This window comes from Balaenoptera ricei, chromosome 4 (assembly GCF_028023285.1).
Source record: "Balaenoptera ricei isolate mBalRic1 chromosome 4, mBalRic1.hap2, whole genome shotgun sequence".
Lineage (NCBI taxonomy): Eukaryota > Metazoa > Chordata > Mammalia > Artiodactyla > Balaenopteridae > Balaenoptera > Balaenoptera ricei.
In genome coordinates this window covers 94,926,671-94,940,195 of record NC_082642.1, presented here as the reverse complement: position 1 = coordinate 94,940,195, position 13,525 = coordinate 94,926,671, and the positions used below count along the sequence as shown (strand labels likewise).

The 13,525-nt window shown below is 35.4% G+C and overlaps 1 protein-coding gene across 2 annotated transcripts in view; it reads right to left on the bottom strand.

The window, feature by feature from the left end:
* RABL3 (RAB, member of RAS oncogene family like 3) overlaps positions 1-13,525 on the bottom strand; it is a 37,587-nt gene that overhangs the window by 21,935 nt on the left and 2,127 nt on the right. For both annotated transcript variants that reach the window (XM_059922142.1, XM_059922143.1), the window contains exon 2: positions 9,958-10,049. In XM_059922142.1, the coding sequence (XP_059778125.1) occupies positions 9,958-10,049 (92 nt within the window). The remainder of the gene's footprint in view (positions 1-9,957; positions 10,050-13,525) is intronic.

Sequence of the window (13,525 nt, the reverse complement as noted above, 5' to 3'; positions counted from 1 at the left end):
GTAAACAGACTGTAACTCCTTCCAGAATAGCCACTATGTACTACAACTTCCAGGTAGCATGTCCTCTTAGCCTTGCAATGTACCAAGTCTATTAGCCAGCTCCCTTCTGGCTACACACACTTCCAAGCCAGATTCACCCACTCATCTGTACTCTTCACCACAAAATACCTTCCTTAATTAAATCTTTTCATGTTTCCTTCCAGAATTAGAAGAGAAGGTACCCTTCTTTCTTTCCAAACTGGTGAATTAAGCTAAGCGTTACTTAATTCAAATGTAATGAATCCTAAGAACTTTAAACCGTGGCTTGTAGCTCATAGCTATGACATAATATCTTTTATATGGGTGAGTGATCTCCAAGGGAAAGCTTGACATTTTAACAAGTATTGCTCTTGACACAATAAGTGGTATGTTGGTGCTATACTAAGAGCCCAACATGATGGGGGGTAATGCCAAACTATAAGAAATGTGTTTTATATTTAAATCAGGTCATCAAGGAACGAATATTTAAAGTCATTACAGACTTTACAGCTATATAAAGAAGGATTTTTCTCAACAGGTAGCAACAGTACGTGCTGATCATCAAATGGGAAAAGGAACCATACTGTAACTTTGGTACTTCTCATTTACTCACGTCTTAACTTTTTATTGGAAATCAAATCACGACTAAGTATAAAAGGTTTTGTCTCATTTGAAGAGTTTATTCATTGTTTGTAATTTTTAAAAAGGAGAAACAAATTTAGTAAAGAAAATGATACACATCAGGAAAGAGCAGTGGATGTTGTAGATATTCTCTAGTAAGTTTGGTTTAGTATGTGTGCCTGTAGAGCTATTATTAAAGAGTCAGGAAGGTAGGCGGTCTTAGGAGAGAGTTGGGAGAAAAGACAGAAGGACAGAAAAAAGTCAACAATGAGAGTGTACCAGGGGAGTAGGAATTGAATTTGTCTCATTCATTGCTGTACTTCTAATTCTTTGCGGTGTCTGATACCCAGGAGGTATGCAATATATATAATGAATGAACAAATGAATGAATGAATAATATCATAAAGGTGTCTGCTAATTGCCTCTTCCTTACCAGTAATCTTGTTTTGCCTTCAGCCAAGTTCATTTCCTCTATTTAAAAAAAAAACCCTTGGACTTCCCTGGTGGTGCAGTGGTTAAGAATCCGCCTGCCAGTGCAGGGACCACGGGTTCGATCCCTGGTCCGGGAAGATCCCACATGCCCCACATGCCACAGAGCAACTAAGTCCGTGCGCCACAACTACTGAGCCTGCACTCTACAGCCCACGAGCCACAACTACTGAGCCCGCGTGCCACAACTACTGAAGCCTGCGCGCCTAGAGCCTGTGCTCCACAACAACAGAAGCCACCACAACGAGAAGCACACACACTGCAATGTAGAGTAGCCCCCACTCGCCACAACTAGATAAAACCCTCGCGTGGCAATCCAACGCAGCCAAAAATAAATAAAAATAATTTATAAAAAAAATAAAAATAAAAAAATAAATTAAAAAAACCCTTCACTTTCCCCTTCTATTCTGTACCCATCTGCTCCTTTATTTAACCTCTAAACCACTGATTTAAACCTGTTTCTATTTCCTCTCTGCCTACTCACATCATTTGGTTTCTGCCACTAACATTCCATTGCATTTTCAAAGGTCAGCACTACCTTCATCGTCACCAAATCCAATTTTTTTTCTCTTAGTCCTTATATCTCTATATTATTTCATATTAAAAATAAATCGTCACCAAATCCAATTTTTTTCTCTTAGTCCTTATATCTCTATATTATTTCATATTAAAAATAAATCATCACCAAATCCAATTTTTTTTCTCTTAGTCCTTATATCTCTATATTATTTCATATTAAAAATAAATCGTCACCAAATCCAATTTTTTTCTCTTAGTCCTTATATCTCTATATTATTTCATATTAAAAATAAATCGTCACCAAATCCAATTTTTTTTCTCTTAGTCCTTATATCTCTATATTATTTCATATTAAAAATAAATCCCTCCTTCAGGAAATTCTCATCTCTTTTTTGCTCTTGCGGTATTTCATCATCTTGGCTATCCCTCCTATCTCTTTGATCAATCTTTCTCTGACGCCCTTTTCATCATCAACTCTCTAAATATACCACAAGGTTCTTCCTCAGCTCTTCTCTTTCTAAATTTTCCTTTCTGAAAACCTCATCAGCTCTCATGGTTCAGGATTATCCCTACACAGATAATTCCAACTCAGAATTCTCTCTTGAGCTTCAACACGTCAAATGCTTTCTTGACATTGGATAGCTCACAGATCCCTCCCTTCATCATGTCCAGAGCTAAATCTATCATTTCCTTCTCTTTCACCTGTAATATATATCCCCCTTCTTAAGGAATAGTACATTTGTCCGTTGCCCAGGCTACCCATTCAATCATTAACACTCAGTATAATTTTCTATTCTTCACAAGCACCTCACTTTCTCGCTTGAACACTTATATTCTATATCAGCGCTATCCCACAGAACTTTCTGTGATGATGGAAATGTCAAATATAGTAACCACCAGCAACATGTGACTACTGGGCACTCGAAATGTGGTTAGTTCAACTAAGCAACTAAATTTTTAATTTTAGTTCATTTAAATTAAATTTAAATCTCCATATGAGTCTAGTCATTACTGTATTTAACAGCATTAGAATACCTTTTTCTTAATACCATTCTGGAACAAAAGGTAGTACAGAGTAGTGATCAAAAGCACAGGCTTTTGAACCAGACTGTCTGGGTTTGAATTCCACCTCCATCACTTACTAGCATTGTGACCGTGGACAAGTCAGTTAATACTTCTGTGCCTCAACTACTTCATGTGTCAGATAGGGAAGCGAATAGTACCTACCTCAAACGGTTGTGGGCATTAAGGCTTGTGGATTAGTATGTAAAATAGGTGCCTAGCCAAAGTAAGCACTAAAAAATGTTAGCCATCATTTATTATTACCATTATTCTAAAGATCATTTATATAAAGACCTTGTCCCACCTACCAGTTCCCACCTCATATTTTTAGTGGTAAGAAGACTGCCCTTAAAAAAATCTTTTTTCTCCCCAGTACTTGTATATTGTTATGCTGCCCAAGAGGAATTCAATAGATATTGATTGTGTGCAATGTGTAAATTAGAGTTAAAAATCCCATTAAAGTGAACTAGAAATGACAAATCAATTTCCTTATTTATAATTTGTGAAAAGATTAAATTCTGTAAGTTTTGTTTTCATAATTAAGCGTAGCCATGCATTTATATTGGTCCCATTAGACTTGGGGCAACAAAATTAGAACACAGCAATGAATGAAGAATACCACAAAATAAAACTTTTCTCCCTTTTCCCTTCAGTTCAGTTATGAACACCTCTGCACTGCATACTAAATCCAAAATGTTAATAATTACTGAGTACATACTTTAAGCTTATTAGCTTCACCCAGTACTTGAAATTAAACAATTACATTATCACCTTTACCATCTCTATTTTTAGTTGGCTCTTAACAGATGTGAAATGAGCTAAACAGGGCAAATGTTTTTAAGAGTTCTGAAGAGTGCGTATTTATGGATCTATACTGATTTTGGAGATCCCCTGTCAGGTTTCAGTAACACAGAAGCTGTAATTGCAATATAAAAGCTGCTACAGAAGAAAGTGTTCTTTCAAGTTATTTAGGTAAAGGCTTTATCAGATTTAATCATCCTTGCTAGAGGGAAGAACTGTTCACTTTATTACAACAATAGTCAAAATAATTTACATGTCTATCAGAACTTTCCTTAAGATTATCATTTAAAAATGCCTTTTACTTATGTTGTCACTCAAGAAATGCATTTTTCTCAAAGAAGACAAATCAACCAGCCCAATTCAATGAAAAGTAATAAAAGCAAGATCACTTTCAGCCCCACATGCCCAACTCTTCCACGGTAATGCAATTCAGGCCAGTCTGGCTTTAAAGAAGTCAGTAACACACTCATTCCAGTAAAATCCATCACATTACTACATGACACTTGTCTTCGACTACTGTAGCCTTTATTCCAGTCTCCCTTTGGGCAGTTTTACGTCCTCCCCACTGTTCCCTGGAACTATGGAGGGAGTTCAAAAGTCGGCAGTCTTTCATAAGCTAACTCAAGGGAACTTCAATTTCACTTTCTCCAAAAGCAGGGGTTTCCAAAGGAAATCGCTACTGTTACTTCTAAAACTTGGTCAGGGTCTTGGGAACTAACTAAACTCATATTGATCTGCCCTCTGGGACATACGTAGAAGCACTCCTTACAGATACACCCCGAGTCTCCACCTTCATATACAGGAGGCTGCTAAGACAAAGTTTCTTTTGGAAATTTTGCTACCAGCTACACTCAAGACCTGTTATCCTCAGTTACCATATACTTTAGGTCCTTAATTGGTTTCTCATATTCTGATTCCCAAACTGCTTTCTACTTCCTCTACCCATTATTCAATCCCAATTGTTTCCTTCTTCCAAATCTTTCCACTTCTGTCCTAGAAACTTACTGCATGATTATATAAAATTCCATTGTATTCTTATCCTCAACCTCATTGTATTAACTGATGCCAGCCTCTACCCTGAAGACAAAACTTCTCCTGCTGCCCTCTCAGATGCATGCTGTTCACTCTTCCACATTTGAATTACCCTGGAGTTGAAAAATAGGAAATACCTTGCATGAGGCTTTGGACCATCTAGCTATTCTCCCTTCCCTCCCTCTTCCCTTACTGTTAATACGTTTTACTCCCTGTCAGCATCTGATTCATAGTCTTGCCTCTCTAAGTCCTGTCATTAACCACTTCCATATCCACTTGGAAAACTGATTCCACATCCTACCCAGTGTTCCTCAAAACACTGTTCACCTGCACCAGAATCGTCTCAGGTGCTTCTTAAAATGCAGATTCCTGGGCTTCATGTATAACTCTGAATCAGAATATCTGGTGGGCCTTTGTTATAAAGCAGAAACTAACATACCACTGTAAAGCAATTATACTCCAATAAAGATGTTAAAAAAAAAAAAATCTGGGGGCAAGGTCCAAGAATCAAATTAAAAAAGTAAGACGTCAGACTGGTTATCAAAGCAAAATTTAACTATATCTTATTTACAAGAAATACACTGTAAATACAAGTGTACAAGAAACATAAAAGTTAAGAGATGGAAGTAAGATACACCACAAAACATTAACTAAAAATAAGTTGGTTTATACAATATAATACTATTAACTATAGTCACCATGTTATACATTATATCCCCAGAACTTATTTACCTTATAACTGGAAGTTTGTACCTTTGACCACCTTCACCCATATTACCCCTCTCCCCCTTCCACCCCCACTTCTGGCAACCACCAATTTCTTCTCTGTTCCTGCGAGTTTGGTTATTTCAGATTCCACATCTAAGTGTGCTAATACAGTAATTGTCTTTCTCTCTCTGACTTATTTCACTTAGCATAATGCCCTCAAGGTCCATCCATGTTGTTTCAAATGGCAGAATTTCCTTCTTTTTTATGGCTGAATAATATTCCACTGTATATATAACACATTTTCTTTATCCATTCATTCATTAATGAACACAATCTTAAAAATTCTCATGACAAGAAAAAAAATTATAACTATGTGAGGTTATGCATATTACCTAAACTTATTGTGGTAATCATTTCTCAGTATATACATATATCAAATCATTTTGTTGTACACCTTAAACTAATACAAAGTTATATGCCAATTATATCTCGATAAAACTGGGAAAAAAAGTGGATTTAGCTGTTTTATTACCAGACAAAATAGACTTCAAAGTACAATGTATTACTGGATATAGAGAGGATATATCATGATGATAAAATGTTAAATCCTTCTGGAAGTTTAAACAATCTTAAATTAGAACACACCTAGTAAAACAACCTCAAAATATATAAACAAAAATGGGCAGAATTAAAATGAGAAATAGACAAATCCACACTTATAGTTGGAGGTTATAATACTCATTCCTTAGCAACTGATGAAACAAGCAACAAAGAAAATCAGTCGAGATAGAGAAGATTTGAACAAAAAGACTAACAAACTTGACCTAATTGATATATTTAGAACAATGCACTCAACAGTTACAAAATATGCATTCTTTTCAAGTGCACATGAAATATTTACCAAAACTGGCATTAAGCAAATCTCATCAAATTTCAAAGAATGAAATCATACAGCACATGTTCTACACACAATGAAAGTAAGCTAGAAATCAATAATTAAAAGATAATAAACATTCTCAAAGTTTGGAAATTAAGTGGCACATTTCTAAACCACCCATGAGTCAAAGAAGAAATCATAATGGAAATTAGACAGTATTTTGAACTGAATGCTAATGAACAAAATTTCAGAGATGCAGCTAAAGCTGTGCCTAGACAGAAATTTAGAGCTTTAGAGCTTTCTAAAGGGAAGCCTGAAAAAAACCACTGAGACAACTACCCAGTGCCAGAAGTTAGGAAAAAAAACCAGCTAATTAAACCCAAAGAAAGTATAGACATAATAGAGAAAAAAACAGAAATTAATAAAATAGAAAACAGACATATAATAGATAAAATCAACAAAGCCCCAAACTGGTCCTAGATAGACCTCTAGTAAGACTAACCAAGAAAATAAGAGAAAAGCCACAAATTACCCATATCAGAAATGAAAAAAGGAATACTATTGCAGATCCTACAGATATTGAAAGACAACAGAGGATATAAAAACAAATTTTTTGACAATTTACATGAAACAAATTATTTCAAAAACATAAGTTATCAAAATTGATATAGAAGAAATAGTCATTTTCATATTTTCTTTAATGTTATTTAAAAACTCCCACAAAGAAAACTTTAGGTCCGGAGGTTTTTAACTGTGAATTCTTCCCAATACCTAAGGAAGAAATAAAACCAATCTTACATAAACTCTTCTGGAGAATAGATACAGAGGTAAAACTTCCCAACTCATTTTACGAGGCTAGCAAAATCCTGATACTAAAACCCCACAAGGAGATTATAAGAAAGGAAAATGATAGGCCAATATTCCTCATGAATTTAGATGCAAATATTTGAAAAAAAAAATATTAGTAAATTGAATCTAGTAATATATGAAAGGAATACATCAAGACCAAGTTGGATTTACTCCAAGAATGCAAAGTTGGTTTAACATTTAAAAATCAATCAAAATAATTTACCATAGTTATAAAATAAAGCAGAGAAATTATGATTATCATGCAAAAGCACCTGATAAAATCCAATACCAGTTCGTGGTTCAAACTCTCATCGAAACAGAAAGAGAAGGTAACTTTAATCTGATAAAGCATATCTACAAAAAGTCCTATAGCAAAAACCATATTTAATGGTATTACATTAATAATTTCCTGAGATTGGGAATGAGACAAGGATGCCTGTTAGCACCACTTCTATTTAACACTGTACTGGGGATTTAGCCAATTCAATAAGAAAAGGGGAAAAAACCCAAATAAGACAAAAGGTAAATTACATGAGCAGACTGGGCTCTGGGTAGATAAGAGGGGCAGGTGGGCGGGGCAGGAAAATGAATTTAAGTTCAATTTCATCTTCAAATTGTAAAGCACTAGACCTTAACCTCACACCTTTTAAGCTTCTCTGATCCTCCCTACAAACCTGTAGGCTAGATAAAGCAGGTATTATTTACCTCTAATTTGCAAATGACATACTAAGGCTCAGAGAACTAAACTGATTAGTCTAAGTCTCTCTTTAAAAAGCAAAAGCAATAGGGGACTGACCCAGGAAGTGGGAGTTCAAATCTAAGTTTCTTTTCAATATGTTACGCTTTCTCACAGAAAGGGAGCTAGAAAAGCCCAAAGGGAAATTTTGTCCAGAGCTTATTATTGGGTCTCCCAAACTTAAATAAAGTTGCCACTGAATTCATTATCTAGAATTTCTTTTTCTTCCATAGCTAAGAATTCGGGAACAGAGTAGGCTGAAATGATATAGACAGGTCCCCTCTGACTTCAAACTCATAGAAATGCCATAAAAAATTTTTTTTAAATAAAAAGGACATGCTTGAGAAAAAAAAAAAAAAGGAAATTCCCCAGATGCTAGAAATGAAGGAAAAACTTAGAGTATGAAGTGGGAGCTGACCCAGATTCAGATATAGCTTCAGGGGTTGGTCCCCAAAGTTTTAGTACCCAGCCAAGAATAGGGATCTGTTTTCCAGCTTTTAAGGCAAGAGTATATGTGGGTGAGTGACAAAGAACAGATTCCCTTCTTGAAATGTGGACCCTTGATGAGCAGCCCAGTCAGTGAAAGAGAGTAGGAAAAACTCTGTCCACTGGCTCAGGAAAGCAGGAAAAACTTTCTGTCAGGGACCTTGTAGAAAGTAGATGAAAGATCCACAAAAAATGGAAACCACAATCAGATGTTGGGGGAAATTTACATTATCAAGATTGCATGGAAATTCCAAGCTGAGAAATTACAAGGATCACTAAAATCTCTAGGGCTCTGGCAGCAACAGAAATGAAAGGTACTGTACTCTCACAACACAGCATACAAGACTTCAAAAGGAAAGAGGAGAAAAAAAATCCTGTTGAAGATGTGGTCATCTTCAAGAATTACAAACCATACAAGAGGTACATTTCCATGAGGTAGAGTCTGCATATATAGCAAGTAGGAGATCTGTCACCCACCCAGAAAAAAAATAGAACGAGCCAAAAGAAACCATAAAATATTATGTTGAATATGATTAAAATGAAAAGTAATATATAATGAAAGATCAGAATATTTTGAAAAATTTTGACATTTGAAAAAGAACCGAAAGGAACATCTGGAAATTAAAAGTTACAGTTACTGAAATAAAAAACTGAGTGGATTTATTAAAAAACAGATTAGACATAGTTGAAGAGATTCTTAGTTAACTGGAAGGCAGATATGAGTACATCATCCAGAATGCACCACGGAGAAACAAACAATAGAAAGCATGAAAGTGCAATTAAAAGATGTGGAGGACAAAAATCCAAGAGAAGTTCAAAAGAAGAAGATAGAAGGAACGAGGTAAGGCAAACAGATAATGGCTAAAAATTTTGAAAAATGAAGATATATACGAGGCGTACAACTTCTGACTAGGATGAATAAAAACTAATCCACCCCTAGATGTAGGTTAGCAAAACTACAGAACATCAAAGATTATAAAAAAAATTTTTTTTTCTAAAGCAACTAGAGAGAAGAAATTACCTTAAAAAGGAATAACACTTAGGCTGACAGAGGATTTCTAATCAGTGGCAATATACATCGCAGACTGTGGAATAACAGGTTCAAGGAACTGAAGGAAAATAACTGTCAATCTAGCTAACTGCTATTCCTTCCTTATTTATTTCTTAACTCAATGGAGAGAGGTATGCCAGTACAAGAGAGGCCTGGACAGGAATAGCTGGAATTAGCAAGACCAAATTATCAGGGAAGATAGTTAATTCAGCGGAAACTGCACTTGGGTTTCCTAAATGTGAGGTGGAACAGATGACCTAGACATAAGGCTCCAGAAGCTTTTGCCTTTACACTATATTTCTAGCCAAAAGTTGGCTGTCTTAGTGGGAAAGGCTCGAGCAGAATGACTTATGGAGCATGTTAAGCGAACTCTAGATATACAGCACAGTAATTAAAAGTGAAGTCTCTGGAATCAGACTAATTAGGATCAAATCTTGACTCTGCTTCTTACGAACTGAATGAATTTGATCAAATTACTTTACTTCTCTATGCCTTAATTTTTGTAGCTATATCTTACAGCTTAAAAAAAGACTAAATAAGCAAAGACATGTAAAACATTGGGCATAGTATCTAGCACAAAGTAGGTACTTAATAAAACCCAGCTATTATTATTACTTAGTCTTGACTACAGGGCTGTAATTGGATCATGAGTTTGAAGGAGTTATCTTTAATATGACACTGAAAAAGTAATATATAAGAAACACATACCCTGACATCTACTGAGCAGCCCACAGTCCATGATGGATTTCCCAGCACTTGATTTTGGCACAGGAGATGAACTAGGGAGGATTTCCCAACACCTGTAAAAGATACAAGAACTCTAGTCATTTAAAAGACATGCTGCAATATATTACGGCAAAAGTAAGACTGAGAATGAGCAGTAATAATGATATGTAAAGCATGGTTGTTTAAAGGGTGTTCGTACCATACCGACGATTTAATAAGCTTCACTGATAAAGAGAAGATGGTCAAGGACACTGGTTCTCTCAAATTTAGCATCAGAATCCTCTGGAGGATTTGTTAAAACACAGAATGCTGGGTCCTGTCCCCAGAGTTTCCAGTTTGACAGGTCTGTCATGGAACCCAAAGATTTTGCACTTCTAACATATTCCCAGGTGATGCTGATGCTACGGATCCAGGGAACTCACTTTGAGAACTACTGGTCCAGGGCAATTTCAAATAAACTAATCCCTTTCCTTTGGAATGATTTCATCTATTCAGCCTATTTTAGAATTGTAGAATCTTAGCATATCTTAGAGGTAATCTCCTCTATCCTGACCACCAATGCAGAGGTCCCTTCCACAGACCCTGTTAGACGGTCTTTCAGATTATGCTTGAACACTATCAGTGACAGGGATTCACCATTTCACAATTCCATATTTAGATATTCCAGTTCTCCCATACAGTGATTTTTAGAAAGCAGTCAACCACTTGGCCCAGACTTATCTTTTGGAAAAGGAGAACAACTCTTCTTCTTCTTCTACATCATGGCCCTTTAACGTCATAGACAGCACTTTTCTTTTTATTGAAGTACAGCTGACATACAATATTATGTTAGTTTCAGGTGTACAACCCTTAAATACATTACAAAATGATCACCACAATAAGTCTGGTAACCATCTGTCCCCATGCAAAGCTATTACAGTACCACTGGTGATATTCCCTATGCTGTACAATACATCCCTGTGACTTATTTATAATTGGACGCTTGTACCTCAATTCCCTGCACCTATTTCACCCCTCTCCCCACCTCTCCTTTCTAGCAACCACCAGTTTGTTCTCTGTATGAGTCTGTTTCATTTTATTTTGTTTGTTCATTTTTTTTTTTTAGATTCTACATATAAGGGAGATCATACAGTATTTGTCTTTCTGACTTATTTCATTTAGCATAACACCTTCTAAATCCATTCATGTTGTCGCAAATGGCAAGATTTCATTCTTTCTATGGCTAATAGTCCACCTGTATGTATATATATACACACATTTTCTTTATCCATTCATCTATTGATGGACACTGAGGTTGCTTTCATATCTTGGCTACTATAAATAATGCTGCAATGAACATAGGGGTGCATACATCTTTTCGAATTAGTCTTTTTGTTTTCTTCAGGTAAATGCCCAGAAGTGGAACGGCTGGATCATATGGTAATTCTATTTTTAATTTTTTGAGAAGCTTCCATATTGTTTTCCACAGTGGCTGCATCAATTTACAATTCCACTGACAGTACATGAGGGTTCCCTTTTCTCCACATCTTCAACGACACTTGTTATTTGTTGTCTTTTTGATGACAGTTATTCTGACAGGTGTGAGATGATATCTCATTGTGGTTTTGATGTGCATTTCCCTGATGATTAGAGATGCTGACCATCTTTTCATGTGTATATCTTCTTTGGAAAATGTCTATTAAGGTACTCTGCCTATTTTTTAATTAGATTGTTTTTTGATATTGAGTTGTATGAGTTCTTTATATATTTTGGATAGCGCCTTATCAGATATGTCGCTTGCAAATATCTTCTCCCATTCAGTAGGACAGCACTTTCTTTTCTTATAGATCTCCTGGGTTTAGGATAATCTAATTACTAATGCTAGGGCTAGTATTCTGAGATCTGTAGGAAGAGGAAAGGGAATGAGCTATCCCTGTACATTTATGTGTAGAGTTACTCATTCAATTAACATATTTTGGGATGCCATTATAACAAGCATTGTTGGTGAATCTTTATGCGTCACTAGTTGTTATCAAAAATTTAGCCAACCTCTTTGTGTGCATTACTGTGCATGGACCTATCACTTTTTATTATAAAGTTTTATTTACAGTCTATCTAGAAAGTACAGAAAGAAGAAGAAAATAAATCACCCAAAGAGCACTACTGTCAATAATGCAGATTTAATTTCATAAGCACAGTTTTTCTATAAGCAGGTTGTTATTGTGAATATATACACAGTGTACTTAAACACAATGAAACATAAGCCTTTGCTTACACAGCTGGTTTTGTCTGAAATATCCTACCCATCCTCTCCTTCCATTTCCCCTCTCCCATTGGCCTGGTGAATTAATCTTTCAAGACTCAGCATCATTCTAGATATAAAGTCTTTTCTTAATCCATAGGGGTAGAACTAAGCACATCATCCACCATCCTCTGCATCTCCACTGTACACTGTACATTTTTCTATAGAGCACTTAAAATACACTATTACACTTGCTTGTTTATAGATTTTATTCACTCTGATTGATTTTAAGTTCTTTGAGGCCTGGGACTGGGTTTTACTCATTTTTTATTTCCAGTACTCAGAGAGGGCCTTAATTAGTACTTATTTAGTGGCTAAAAATTTCCATGTTATTACAGAATCTTCATAGATATTTTTAATGTCTCCATAGTAGTTCAGAGAGGAGACATAATGATTTATTTAACCATTTTCTCATTATTAGATATTAGGGTGTTCTGAACTTTTCACTATGCTAAGAAAAGATTTCTGTTTACACTTTCATTTAAAATTAAAATTATTTTATTAGTATACCTTCCCACAAGTGAAATTAATATGTAAACCGAAATCAACATTTACAGTTCTTGATATACATTGACAACGTTTATCTGGTTACTCTGCCACCCGCCATACACATAAGCCTGCAGGTCTTGTTGCACCTCAACAGTATGTAGTTGCTTTTTCATCTTTGTTAGCTTATAAGAGAAAAAAAAAGTGACATCTTGCTTTAGTCTGCATTTCTTTACCTTCCGGTAAAGATACACATTATGTTCATCTTTGCTAACCAGTTGTTTTTCCTCTCTTATGAATTATCTATTGATGTGCTCCACCCATTTATCTACTAGGTTTTACTGTTATCAATTTACATGACTTCTTCATATACTAGCTGCTCATGTAATTGAACCAAACATTTTCCCAGATTGCCCTTTCATTCATTTTATTTTTTTACATACATGCACGTAAGATTTTTGAGTACTCAAAGTGAGTTTTGTATTTTATTTACTGCATTGCATCTGATATCTATGGCCTTTAGGGCATATCGTTGATTTTTGTGTTTGCATGTAGATTTGTTTATGTTGGAGGAATATAACTAGGCATTTAGTTATCAGCTTGATACAAGTCTTGAAATTCTAGTTAAGCTTAACTGTGTCAGAGTAAACATCTCTATGCAATAATATTGTATAGCTCTCCATGAATTAACTGCATTGGGTGATAAGAGTTAGCTAACATGGGATGAACTTTAAACAGTAAGAACACCAGAAGTGCCAAGAATAGTGGTTAACTTGAAGAATT